The 14,575-nt window shown below is 35.0% G+C and overlaps 1 protein-coding gene across 4 annotated transcripts in view; it reads left to right on the top strand.

The window, feature by feature from the left end:
- Positions 1-4,271: 4,271 nt before the first annotated feature.
- The window catches only part of LOC128982785 (inositol polyphosphate 5-phosphatase K-like), an 88,285-nt gene continuing 77,981 nt past the window's right edge, over positions 4,272-14,575 (top strand). For all 4 annotated transcript variants that reach the window (XM_054401785.1, XM_054401784.1, XM_054401787.1 and 1 more), the window contains exon 1: positions 4,272-4,655. In XM_054401785.1, coding sequence (XP_054257760.1) covers positions 4,642-4,655 — 14 coding nt within the window. In that variant the 5' untranslated portion in view covers positions 4,272-4,641. The remainder of the gene's footprint in view (positions 4,656-14,575) is intronic.

Genomic DNA, 14,575 nt, shown 5'->3' with positions numbered 1-14,575 from the left:
CTTTGAGGTATTCTAATGGTAATATACAATGTGTAGAATACTCAGGGTAAATATGATTGCGGCAGTCCAGTGAATTACGAAGCTATAAGGCAAAATCTATATGGTTGATAGGAATTTGCGTCAGGAAAATTGCACAATCTTTTTCCTAAGCCCATCACATCAACTTTGAAGTATTCTAATGGTTATATACAATGTGTAGAATACTCAGGGTAAATATGATTGCGGCAGTCCAGTGAATTACGAAGCTATAAGGCAAAATCTATATGGTTTATAGGAATTTGCGTCAGGAAAAGTTTCGGTTTGTAATAGATGTGGGTTGGTAGGCCTGCGGACGCCACAAACGTGTTTTGCAGGGATGTCGGAAACACAAATCAATGGCAATACGATGCGAATTGATGTTTTTATATTTATATAATGTCAATAATACATTGATAAAACGTGTATACAAGTTAAAACTAATTAATTGACGTATTTTAAAAGGCATATTCGAGACCGTACTGTACATTATACGTATCTAAGGCTTAACATAACGCGAACAATTAAAACTCCGAACATAAAAAGTGCATAATCTTTTTCCCAAGCCCATCACATCAACTTTGAGCTATTCTAATAGTAATACACAATGTGTAGAATACTCAGTATAAATACGATTGAGGCAGTCCAGTGAATTACGAAGTTATATGGCAAAATGTATATGGTTGATAGGAACTCGCATCAGGAAAAGTGCACAATCTTTTTCCTAAGCCCATCACATCAACTTTGATGTATTCTAATGGTAATATACAATGTTTAGAATAATCAGTATGAGTATGATTGCGGCAATCCAATAAATTACGAAGTTATATGGCAAAATGTATATGGTTGATCGAAACTCGCATCAGGAAAAGTGCACAATCTTTTTCCTGAGCCCATCACATCTATTTTGAGGTATTCTTATGGTAATATACAATGTTTAGAATAATCAGTATGAGTATGATTGCGGCAGTCCAGTGAATTACGAAGTTATATGGCAAAATCTATATGGTTGATAAGAATTTGCGTCAGGAAAAGTGCACAATCTTTTTCCTAAGCCCATCACATCAACTTTGAGGTATTATAATGGTAATATACAATGTTTAGAATAATCAGTATGAGTATGATTGCGGCAGTCCAATAAATTACGAAGTTATATGGCAAAATGTATATGGTTGATAGGAATTTGCGTCAGGAAAAGTGCCCAATCTTTTTCCTAAGCCCATCACATCTATTTTGAGGTATTCTTATGGTAATATACAATGTTTAGAATAATCAGTATGAGTATGATTGCGGCAGTCCAGTGAATTACGAAGTTATATGGCAAAATCTATATGGTTGATAAGAATTTGCGTCAGGAAAAGTGCACAATCTTTTTCCTAAGCCCATCACATCAACTTTGAGGTATTCTAATGGTAATATACAATGTTTAGAATAATCAGTATGAGTATGATTGCGGCAGTCCAATAAATTACGAAGTTATATGGCAAAATGTATATGGTTGATAGGAACTCGCATCAGGAAAAGTGCACAATCTTTTTCCTGAGCCCATCACATCAACTTTGAGGTATTCTAATGGTAATATACAATGTGTAGAATACTCAGGGTAAATATGATTGCGGCAGTCCAGTGAATTACGAAGCTATAAGGCAAAATCTATATGGTTGATAGGAATTTGCTTCAGGAAAAGTGCACAATATTTTTCCTAAGCCCATCACATCAATTTTGAGGTATTCTAATGGTAATATACAATGTTTAGAATAATCAGTATGAGTATGATTGCGGCAGTCTAGTGAATTACGAAGTTATATGGCAAAAGATTTTGCCATATATGGTCTATATGGTTGATAGGAATTTGCGTCAGGAAAGGCTCGGTTGATGCATGTATTGCAGCAGTTTTAAAATCATTAAACAAAGAAACAATTATAAAATTAGTTAATGTGGAATCAAATTACTCCTTGTTGAGAGGACATTCAGTAACTGTACTATCACCACTGTGGAGTTATTTTAGAAACTTAAACAAGTACGAAGCCATGCTAATGCCGTATGTAATACCAATTAGTGACCAAAGGAACCATTATTGTTTGATCATAGGCAATTTAAAAAATAAAGTTTGTTATTATTATAATCCTCTACCAGATTGTGGCGATACAAACACAATAGCTCATAGAAAATTTCGCAACTTCTTGTGTTCTCTTCAAAAAACACAATACAGATCAGATGACTTTGAAGTAAATAAGTGGACTTTTACTGAAGCTGTCGGAGTAACGCAACAAGACAGTTATAGCTGTGGTGTGTACGTTATAAATTTTATAGAGCGCTGGCTAAAAAAAGAAAATCTGACTTCTAATTTAGATCCAAGAATTTACAGAAATTATTTAAAAAGGCTGTGCCTACATCAGTCTGAAAATGTTTCCGATTTATGTTTATATTGCGGAAAGGGAGAAACAAAATGCCAAATTTGGGTAATGTGTGACAACTGCAAACGATGGGTTCATTACAAGCCATGTTTGAGACACTTAAACTTAACATTATCGGAAGCACAAAGTGTAGATTACTCATATCAATGTGAGCTTTTCAAATGTTATGAGCGAAAATATAACTGTAATCCATGGAGCGTTTGATCTATCTTTGGTTGATGGTTGAGAGACGTTAAATATTGAATTTTTGATGAATCACTGTGTAACGGACTTGGATCTTTCTGTAGATGAATTCAAATTCGTTATATAAGAACTGTAAGCCTTTGTTTGGTGTTTTATTGAGATACGCATATAACTTCGTAATTTATTGGACTGCCACAATCATACTCATACTGATTATTCTAAACATTGTATATTACCATTAGAATACCTCAAAGTTGATGTGATGGGCTTAGGAAAAAGATTGTGCACTTTTCCTGACGCAAATTCTTATCAACCATATAGATTTTGCCATATAACTTCGTAATTCACTGGACTGCCGCAATCATACTCATACTGATTATTCTAAACATTGTATATTACCATAAGAATACCTCAAAATAGATGTGATGGGCTTAGGAAAAAGATTGTGCACTTTTCCTGACGCAAATTCCTATCAACCATATAGATTTTGCCTTATAGCTTCGTAATTCACTGGACTGCCGCAATCATACTCATACTGATTATTCTATACATTGTATATTAGCATTAGAATACCTCAAAGTTGATGTGATGGGCTTAGGAAAAAGATTGTGCACTTTTCCTGATGCGAGTTCCTATCAACCATATACATTTTGCCATATAACTTCGTAATTCACTGGACTGCCGCAATCATACTCATACTGATTATTCTAAACATTGTATATTACCATTAGAATACCTCAAAATTGATGTAATGGGCTTAGGAAAAAGATTGTGCACTTTTCCTGACGCAAATTCCTATCAACAATATAGATTTTGCCTTATAGCTTCGTAATTCACTGGACTGCCGCAATCATATTTACCCTGAGTATTCTACACATTGTATATTACCATTAGAATACCTCAAAGTTGATGTGATGGGCTCAGGAAAAAGATTGTGCACTTTTCCTGATGCGAGTTCCTATCAACCATATACATTTTGCCATATAACTTCGTAATTTATTGGACTGCCGCAATCATACTCATACTGATTATTCTAAACATTGTATATTATCATTAGAATACCTCAAAATTGATGTGATGGGCTTAGGAAAAAGATTGTGCACTTTTCCTGACGCAAATTCCTATCAACAATATAGATTTTGCCTTATAGCTTCGTAATTCACTGGACTGCCTCAATCATATTTATACTGAGTATTCTACACATTGTGTATTACCATTAGAATAGCTCAAAGTTGATGTGATGGGCTTGGGAAAAAGATTATGCACTTTTTATGTTCGGAGTTTTAATTGTTCGCGTTATGTTAAGCCTTAGATACGTATAATGTACAGTACCGTCTCAAATATGCCTTTTAAAATACGTCAATTAATTAGTTTTAACTTGTTTACACGTTTTATCAATGTATTATTGACATTATATAAATATAAAAACATCATTTCGCATCGTATTGTCATTGATTTGTTTTTCCGACATCCCTGCAAAACACGTTTGTGGCGTCCGCAGGCGTACCAACCCACATCTATTACAAACCGAAAAAGCGCCGATGAAAAGAGCCGCTAACTTCACGATGGTCGGTGGTGGGGGGTTTTTCGATCTGATCCACGATCCTACCGATCCTAGGAGTTGCACTGGCACTGGCCGTCTAGATGCTTATCAGTTTCAGTTAGCAGCAGCAGAAGCGAAACAGACAGAATAGTAACAGTTAACATAATTCTTGCTTCCTTGCTTGTATTTTATTCTCCAATGTAATTAAATACAAGGGACAAGGTCGTTTACAACCAGTTATTAGGTCATGGCTAATCATTTTGCTTAGTACAATATAGTGTCAAGTACATCAAACAGGATAATTTGAATAAGACTTGTTATTTTACTGGGGTAATGTGTGAACATAATAGATTGTCATCGTTGCGCTATATCAGCTTGTGTTACCTCTGCTCATAATTGGAATATAGTCATATAAAACATCAGGTTCTTAAATATCCTTCATTTTAGTTTTTTTTTTTAAAGAGAAGGAGTTAGATTGCAACAATGGATACTCTTAGGTAAGAATAGGTCTGCACATTTTAATTTAGGTCCTACACTCATTCGAATAAAAATATCAATTATTCGATTGTTTCATTCGATATATCGTTTGGTTTGTTAGGTTAGTTTAACCTTGCCTAACTAACCAAACAATATATCGAATGAAACAATCGATTAATCGATATATCGATCAATATTTTCATTCGAATGAGTGTAAGACGTTAAGTGCAGCCAAGAATAGTTAAACTTAGCCTATAGGCCTATTGGGTTTCTTATCATAATCTTAAACCTTCATCTCTTAAGTCATTTTAAAATCTCAAATAGGCCCTAACTTACTGTAGGACGTAACTTAGTCGTTAATGACGGCCATATGGTTTTAGTTGAGTAAGTAGCCTACAATATCTTTGATTTACTGCTTCATAGGCTAGGCCTAAGTTACAACTCATCTTTCAAATCCTACTGACAAACATTCTGAGCCAAACATTAAGTTATTGCTTAATAGTTTAACTGGGACGTGTCGGTACAACTACTTCGTCGAATTTCCACTTCCCCGTCCTCACTCGGGGTGATCCCACCACTGGATTCAACCGGGACGCGATGACACCACTATTCTCTCGTGGTGTCTAATAGTGCACCACACACACATGTGGTTTTGTTATTTATTAACTTATTTAGTATTAAAATAACTTATTGTATTAATAAAAGAAATTAGGCCTATCTAAGTAATTTATAAATATCCATCGGCGCTCCCTTAAAATAATTTAATATGAAGAGGACCGTGACTGAACAAAGTATTCTAGGAAGGTCTACGGAGATTTTAGTAGGCTACCTTACTTATTTCGGTAGCCTAGAACTTAATTCGGATCGATCACAGACGTCACACTATAATATTTTTTCTTCACTTTTAAGTTGTTAAATAAGCTTAATTTTCATGTCCTGAATAAAAAAATGACTGTCATTATTCACGTACCGTAGCCTATAGGCTAAGTTAATTCAATTAAACACGGAAAATTAGAAAAACTGCGTTTGGAACTTTTTGATCAAGACACTTTTTTAAGTTAGGGCCTACGGTTTAAGTTAAGGTCAGCTAACTATTTATCAAATCAAATAATTTTTTTTTTTGTAAAATTGACAATAAGTTACTTACAAATTGCATTAGCTAAGTCATGGTACAAACGTACAGTATAAAAATTATAAAGTTTTCCTTATTCTTATAAAACTATGTAGGCCTACAGTATTGTATTTACAAACTAAGGATAGACAATAATAATTTACAAAGCTCAACTTTCACTATCTATACGTTAGGGTTTACAGCAGTCCAGCTTCTTTCATAATTCAAATTATGTGGAATTTTACGTTGAATGCGATTATGTACTGTAATTATTTTTCCATCCAATAAATATGAAACGTGCTAAGTATCATCAGAAAAGTGGGTAAAATATTAGGTTAGGTTGGGTTTTAAGCATGAGCTTTATTTTTCACAATTCATAGTGTTCTTAGGATGTAGTTTTAAATAAAGAACAGAAATATAATAGATTAATAGTTGTTAAACTTTACTATAAGCTGTGTTTACAGAAAATGGATCAAGGTGAAGCATGATTTAATTAATTATAAACCATATGGCTGTGAACAGATAGTGAGCAAGTTAGTTTCATTCAATTTGCCCTCAAACTAACACGCTCCAACAGGGTTTTCAATCTGGACACTGGTAGGCCTTTCATCAGGAAATCGGCTAGTTGTTCATTCCCAGACACTTGACGTAGCCTACATCAAATGTAGGCCTACCTGCAAGGAATTGCTCACGTACTTAATAGTATCTCAAATGAATGTAGTTTGACCGCTTATGAAATTCTGCAGCATTCCTAGCTAGTCGAACAGCTCCAGCGTTGTCTTTTAAAAAAGAACAGCCTTGATTTCTTGACCATATAGCCTATCTCGCCCAACATAGTTTTCAATCATAAAATTTGCTTAGAAGCTTTACTCGCAGCAACAGACTCTGCTTCTGTGGTCAACAATGTAACACAATGTTGCTTTACTGAAGACCAACTTACAATTTCATTAGCAAACATACACAAATATCCTGTGCGCGACTTTCTTGTCTTGTCATTTCCAAAGTCAGCATCACTGTTGCAACGGAGAATTGGTTCACTTTTAGAATAAGTCAGTGAATAATTCAATGTCCCCTTCAAATACCGGAATATTCACTTGACATCACTCCATGCTTGTTTGTTCAGCTTTTGTGCTACCATATTCACTGCTCAACTTATGTTTGACCTCGTATTTGTTATGTACATCAGACTGCCCACAGCTTCTCAGAAGGGAACTCCTTTACTCAAAGTTTTTGTCTTCCTCCACTGTATCTGCACGCTTTGTGCATAAAGGCGTACCAACTGGATTGCATTCTGACATCCTGTACCTTTCAAGTACACTCTTGATGTAAGACTTCTGTCTCAAAGAAATCCTGCCCTCTGCTCTATGAATCTCCATTCCAAGGTAGGCCTACGTTTCAGGATCGGTAACTTTCAACTTGAAGTCTTGTTCCAATCCAAACTCTTCCACTTTTGTCATCATAACCTTCAGGTTGCCAAGTATAAATATCCTCATCTAACTTTGAATAAAAAATGCAGTTTTCACATCAAACTGTTTTAGGTAAAGATCTTCTTGAACAGCTATATATTCAAAAGACATAGAATGGTATCGCTTTGGGCTACAGAACTGAATATATCATCATAATCCTCTCCATACTTTTGAGCAAATCCTTTTGCTACCTACCTTGCCTTGAAGCGTTCTGGATTTTGTTTTCGTGTTAGAACCCACTTTAAACTTATAATTCTCTTATTCCTTGGAGGTGGAACTAACTTAAACACTTCATTTTCATTTATTGATGCCATTTCATCATTGCAGCTTGCCAGTGCCACCAATCAGGACTGTTAACTGCTTTGTCAAGTAAAACATAGCCTTGAAGATATGATGGTGTATGTCGCTGACGTTGAGGTCGACTGTCGTCTTCATTTATAACTCTTACCACATAATTTTCAACTGACATTACATCATTTTCAGCACATACTGCATCATTTTCAATTCCCACATTTCCATTGTCACTGATTTTTTGTGGAAATTGAATGCACATTTCAACTTAACTTCATTGTGTTGAATTCCCTCATTCCATTGAGAAGACTCACCCGCAGCATTTTCATGGTCTTTGTTTCCTTCGTTCCGTCGAGGAGACGTATGATTCAAGAATAAATAATTTTTAATGATTTTCTTGGAAATTTGCTTGAAAATAACGTCTTTGCTTGCCACAATCTTTGGCACAAAATAGACTTTATGGCCATCTTGTTTGTCACAATATCCCACTAATATACCAGAAACCGATTTAGCAGACCATTTCTTCCTCTTTGGTTTTTCTTCATGGACATAACACTCAGCACCAAATGGGCGAAAATGTTCAACGGGCGCAGGAAACTTTTGAAACCACAATTCGTAAGGAGTTTTACCATCAACAGACGGTCCAGTGCAGTTGATAACATGACAGGCAGTGTTCATGGCCTCAGCCCAAAAACTCAAGGGTATTTTCCTAGCATACAATATGCTACATGCTGCTTCTACTAAGGTTCACATTTATGGTTCAACGGACCCCATTTGTTCAGACGTGTAAGGCATGCTAGTTCTCATAGTGATACCACAATCAGAAAGTAATTTCTTCACTTTGGCATTACAGAATTCCGTCCCGCCATAACTCATGAACGATTTAACGACATGACCTGCTGTCTAACTCTCATTAAGAAATGTTTGTAGATAATCACAAACTTCACTTTTCTCCTTCAAAAAGAAAACTTGTCAAAATTTAGTTTAAGAGAAATATTTTCCATTGGTCCACATAAGTCATCGCTTATAATTTCACCTGGACTTTCAGGTTTCAATGATCTTGTGTGATAAGTTTCTCTGTGATGTTTCCCTTTTACACATGCCTCATAGAAAAAGTCATCCTTTTTCACAGATATGCCCCGATCGCCAAGAAACCTATACACATAAGCCCTTTTTTCATGAGCAAAACACTTGTGCCATTCTTGTAGAGTTTTATTTTTACTACTCACAAGCTGTACAGAAGACTTACTCTGTAAAACTGACATGTCAAGTTAAAATAAACTATTGACATTGTGTCCAAATAAATGTGGTTAATTTTTCTTTATAAAAACACACTTATCCGAACCAAACCCACTAGTCCGAATCTAGGTCTGGTGCACACAGAGTGAAGAAATGTCGAATCTGACATCCGACAACAATGCCCCAGAGAGCAATGTTGTCGGAACGTGTCGGATCGGAAGGTGTCGTGTCGGACTAGTGGGTTACAGTAGGCCTACATTTAAAATCATAAACATTTAAACAAAATTTTACATCCCCGAAAAATTTGGGAATTTAAGGTCTAAAAACACAGTTTTTGTTGTTTTTTGAGCCTCTTTTAGAACTTAAATCTTTGTCTCTCAATTTGATTTTATAGGTCTATTGATTGACTTGATAGGTTATATACTTTGTTGTCTTTTTTGTACCTTAAACCACTATTATTTAACCAATGAGTTTTACCATAGCCAACTCTACTAGAGAAGGCTATGGTTTTACACCAACGAGCACATAATATAAATAGAGGGGCTATACCACACTGCTTAGTGTCGCCAGTTCCGCCATATTGAATTGGTCAAGGGGCTCGAATTGGGTCGCTGCAGTGAACAACTTTTAATTGAACATGCACAGAATACAACACCGTGATTTAAATGCCTTAGAGTTCACATACAATTTTCAAATTTTGCACAGTTGAAGTTTAGGTCCTTCTTCCATGAACAGTAGGCTACTATTTAAATTTTATCTGAAGTATTTATTTTTTAATTAATCAACGATAACTAATGTAATGTTTTTAAAATTATAGATTTTGACATCAAAAAGTTACTCTGTGAGGAAATTTTTTATTTTTTGATCAGGTGAGTTTTAAGTTTTATGAACGTCAAGATCATTAAATGAGGTAATTTTTTTCACTTGAAAAATTTTTTTGTGGGAGCCTTAGTTTAGGAGTTAGGGCGAGTTGAATAACGGTAAATATTTACTCATTTCTGCCGCCGCGCGGGGCCCGTGTGGGGGGCCCGTGTGGGTCTCGATCGGGCATCACTGGATATTTCTAACATGGCAACTTGAAAGTAGGATTGTTACTACATTGTAAACACTGCTATTATACTTAATATTAGCAAAACTTTGTTAGTAATGAACATACAGTATTTCATGTGATGTTATAAACATCCAATAAATACTTAAAGCTTGAAACTATTTCAAAGTAGTGCGTAATTTGTCTGTTATACATTTCATATAAATTTCTAAAAGCTTATTCATATATTATAAATAATTTTAGATAAACTAACAAGTTAAACCAGGAAGTAAGGAAGGAACTTATATTGGAATTGTTAATAATTATATTCTGGTTGTAGTTTTGCAATAGTTTATTATACACAGATAGAATTCTTTATTAATCTTCACTGACCAAGGAAGGTGATTGTTTTATTGAGATGGCTTCTGATTCTGCTTGTGTGGATCTGATCATTAAATTCCTTGCTAAAATGATGTAATCTTGCAGTAAAATATTTCTTGCAAATACATTTGAGTGAGTAGTAAATTGTGGTGATTTTGGTCGGCTTCTTGTTGAAAACAATGGTCTCCAGAAAAAAGTGGGATCCCTATAAACTGTGCTATAACAGTAGTGGTCATTTTCTGTAGTATATTTATGTCGTTGGGAATATTCCTGCCGTCTATATTTATTTTATTCCTAAAAACTGACTCACAAAATCTGCACACTTTTATGACTTCATCTGACGGTTCAATTAGCCCACCTCTATTCTTAACAGAAATCAAGGTATCCACAGAGGATGGAGACGTTTTGACTAAAAGGTCACGACAGTCATTGCAGATTATTTGTTTTCTGATAGATCGTGCAACAAAGCCTGCAATGTATTGGATTATATCAGCAACGATGTTGGTTCCATTTGAAGAAGGAAGGTCCGGTACATGGACGTCGTCTACCGTATTTTCATTCATATCATGGAATAAATGTTCTGTCGTTCTATAGCCTTGTGTTGAAAGGTTTATCTCATCATTTTCGTTATTGGACTTACCTTACTATTGAACTACCTTATAAGGACTATTGAAAATACCTTACTTTTGTCCAAAATTAAACAATTGCCAGTGTCGCTTTCTTCTAGCTCTTTATGTAAAATGATTCGTTGAATAGATCCTGAATAGATTAAGATAGATTGAATAGATTAAGCAGTAATGTAAGCAGTTAATGTAAGTTAGTAGATGTTTTGATTTAAGTAAATAGTAACAGTGTTACTATTTTACCAAAATATAGTATAGAGGAGACGTAGGAATTGGCTAACTCAGGAACTCGCTAACTCGGTCGTGTGGTGGAACTGGCTAATTCTGGAACTGGTTAACCGTCTCAGTCAGGAATTGGCTAACTCCGGAACCCGCTAACTCGATTTTGTCTCGCGGCGGAATTCGCTAACTCTGGAAGTCGCTAACCCGGCCGCGCCCACTGCTCGGAGCGTTGCCAACCTTGTACGACAAAATAATCGTACACTGCCGTATTTCAAAATGTCAGTGTCTATAAAGATACAGTAAATGTTATTGTTTTTTGTTATCAATTCCACTTTTAACAGATAACTAGCCCAAAGTAATTAAAAGACAATTAAAAAATCATGAAAAAGTGTTTTTTTTATTATACTGTACAATGGCCAGTTAAATGTTTATGATTTCGATCTTAAATATAAATGCCATCAGTATAAAAGAAAATAATAGAATATGAAAAATATTCAAAATTTAGTTTAATTGGTAATAAATAATTAAACCTCTACGAAATTAAGCTAAAATACACGCAAGTTCTTAAAAACGGAAAACAGATTTAATTGTAATGTCGTAATAAACCAAAACCATTAATTAATACAGTCATCAACCATCGTAACTTTCATAATTAATTCATAGATTTTAAATTAAATGTTCGTCGTTGAACCGTCCAACTTACGTGTACAAATATGATGACATAGACTAAGTTTTTATCTAGGCCTAATAGTTTGAACCAAAGCATTGTAGGCCTACTAGTAAATAGTTGCCTAATTCTAAAATGTGTTGAATTTTTTAACAATGATGTTACATGTTTTAAAACGGTTTTTAGATTGTACACCTAAGCACCACTAGTAAAAAATAGGAGAAGATATAATATTCATATAATAAAACGTGACAGGGTTATTTTAATTCACGATTTTTAATAAACTAATTGACGGATTTTCCTGATTTGAGTGTTGGGTTTCCTTTATATTGCTTTCACAAACGATATAAACTATGCCAAGCCATTGCTCGGTTCACCGTTCCTTAGTATTGAGCTACACAATAGACAATAGCTTTGTTTTTGGATAAGATAGAACCAGCCTGGAAAAAAACTCCAGACTTTTAAAAAGTAAGCCTACTGAAAGACGTAAAACTAATATTAATTCAACACAATTAAGAGGATGACCCGGGTTCTACACTAATAGCCTACGATAAAAGAAATTTACAAGTTGTATTTATGCATAGTCTAACTTTTAATGCAATCCATGAATACATTAGGCCTACCACTTTATAATGTATTGATAAATATTTATTTAAATTCAATAGCTCTATTTAAAAATACATAACCACTACAATGTAATTCTGTAATGACGTTTAACGTGTAAATTTTATTATATTTATGATTTAAGGTTACAACAAGCCCAGTATATAAAATACGAACTCAAAAATTTTATTTGCAGAAGTTCACAAAATGGTATTTATTCGAATAAAAGAAACAAATGGCGGACTACGAAAATAGATATTTCATAACATGCAATAGATCCAAATTAAATGTGCATTTTTATCTTTTTCATACCAATAAGCTACTATTTAAGTAAGAAACCCACATATAAAACATACTCCCTTATATTAGTACATTTCTCATCCTTATGGATGATCTGAAGACAGTTGTATTGTTAGTTCTGTCTGGTGCACTGTCTTTAGAGGTCGTGTTTTGTTTACAATTGTTTCTTGTTTTCAGTAATTTAAAACCTCGTTTAACCAAATAAAACGTTCTAATCACAACTAATAACACGTCCCCTAGTTATATAACCAAACAGTAAGGAACAAATCATGAAGTTAACTATAAAATAATAGAAACACAATTTTGTCGACACTAGCGATCAGTGTCACCGGACATGAACTAGACACGAAAAACTAGCTTCAAAGTTTACAATGGGATGTAAAGTTTACTTGTGTTGGTTAGTCTATGGTAAGACTATAATGTATTTTCCACCCTAATAATCATAAGAACTTCTCTGTGGCTAAACATACTTCTAAATATATTTATTTTATCGACTACGTTGCTCTTACTCCTAATTAATGGTAGGATACGACATTATGGTGCCGATACGATATAGGTACTACACTTTCGGCAACACTGGCCAAAAATATTCGTGCTTGGCTCCCATTGGACGGCCCGCGAGGCTTCTGATTGGGAGTTAGCGAGTTCCGCCGAGGGACCGAGTTAGCGACTTCCGTACGAGGACGGAATTCGCTAACCCGGCTCTAGAGCGGGTTAGCGGGTTCCGGAGTTAGCCAATTCCGAAACCGAACAAGTTAGCGAGTTCCTCTCATCGACCAAATTTGAAGATAGGGCATTTAACATGGGGTTAGCGAGTTCCAGAGTTAGCCAATTCCGCGGACCCGTATAGAGTTGTAATATGTATAAAGGATAGCTTATTCGTGTTTATTAATAACTACTAGAAGTATTTTTCACTTTCTCATTCCAGTTTCCATCAAGATTACAGTTTCCTCTGGTATAAGACATAGGATCAAAAATAATTAACTATTATTCCTGCCAATATTAATGCTTACCTGTGAAAAGTAACATCGTTAGTTTTTCCTCTATTATTGCATCCGTAGGCAGCACAAGTTTGCGGCATTACTTTGTCCTAACCTAAATAATTCACTGTTGAAACTAAGCTAAATAACTAAATAAAACGAAATCAATATAAAATATGTTAAATTTCACCATTCAACTCTACAGATTACACCTTACTACGGTTATAATTGTTAAAAAATACAAGATTTACAACAAATACTGCATGTCTGTATGTGTGTTTATACGACGTGCATCTAAAGTACAGTGGAATGTCGGATGCACCACCTCGTAGTTCGACGCTCGCTAGTGCTTTCGACCGCCATCTTTGCTGGGTCGGGGCGCTCTGGACTGGCGACACTCCTGTGTACAACGCTTTAGCAGCGTGTCCTCTCTATTTATATTATGTCCTCGTTGTTTTACACTTATATATTGCGGAAAGTAAATAAGAGAAACGTCTTATAACACTTAAAAGATATATTTACGCTTATACTGTTACTCACAAGACGGTAAATATACAAAAAAGATGGTAAGTGGTGATCGATTTCGATTGGACACTCCAATCATCATCAGACCCAATAGGCGAATGACTATATGACACTTATATATTGCAAGTACTCTCAGAATAAATAGCAAATGCTGGAGCTGTAATCACCGTACGCCCGACCGATAAATTGCATATATCATGGGTGAAATAAAAACGACGGCGAAATAAAAATATTGGATACTGGCTAAAAATATAAAAACACCCGTGGAAGGGGAGGCAGAAATATTTTGCAACCACAACCCTCCTTGCGTCCTGCCACACAGACGTAGACGGCTGCTCTACTGAGTACTGACCTTGAACGTTTTACGTCAGAACTCACTATGGGGGGGGGGGGGGGGGGTGTAGATCTTTGGTTTTGACTTTGAAATTGAACTGTAACAGTTTTGGGATAATGTTCCTATTTCTAATATTTCACTTATCTGTTATATGTTCAAATATTTCACTTA

The sequence above is a fragment of the Macrosteles quadrilineatus genome, unplaced genomic scaffold (assembly GCF_028750875.1).
Source record: "Macrosteles quadrilineatus isolate MER2022 unplaced genomic scaffold, UCM_ALF_1.0 Scaffold_1__1_contigs__length_201487025, whole genome shotgun sequence".
NCBI classification, from domain to species: domain Eukaryota; kingdom Metazoa; phylum Arthropoda; class Insecta; order Hemiptera; family Cicadellidae; genus Macrosteles; species Macrosteles quadrilineatus.
Note: the sequence above shows the minus strand (reverse complement) of the source record. Positions and strands in the feature narration are given on the sequence as shown.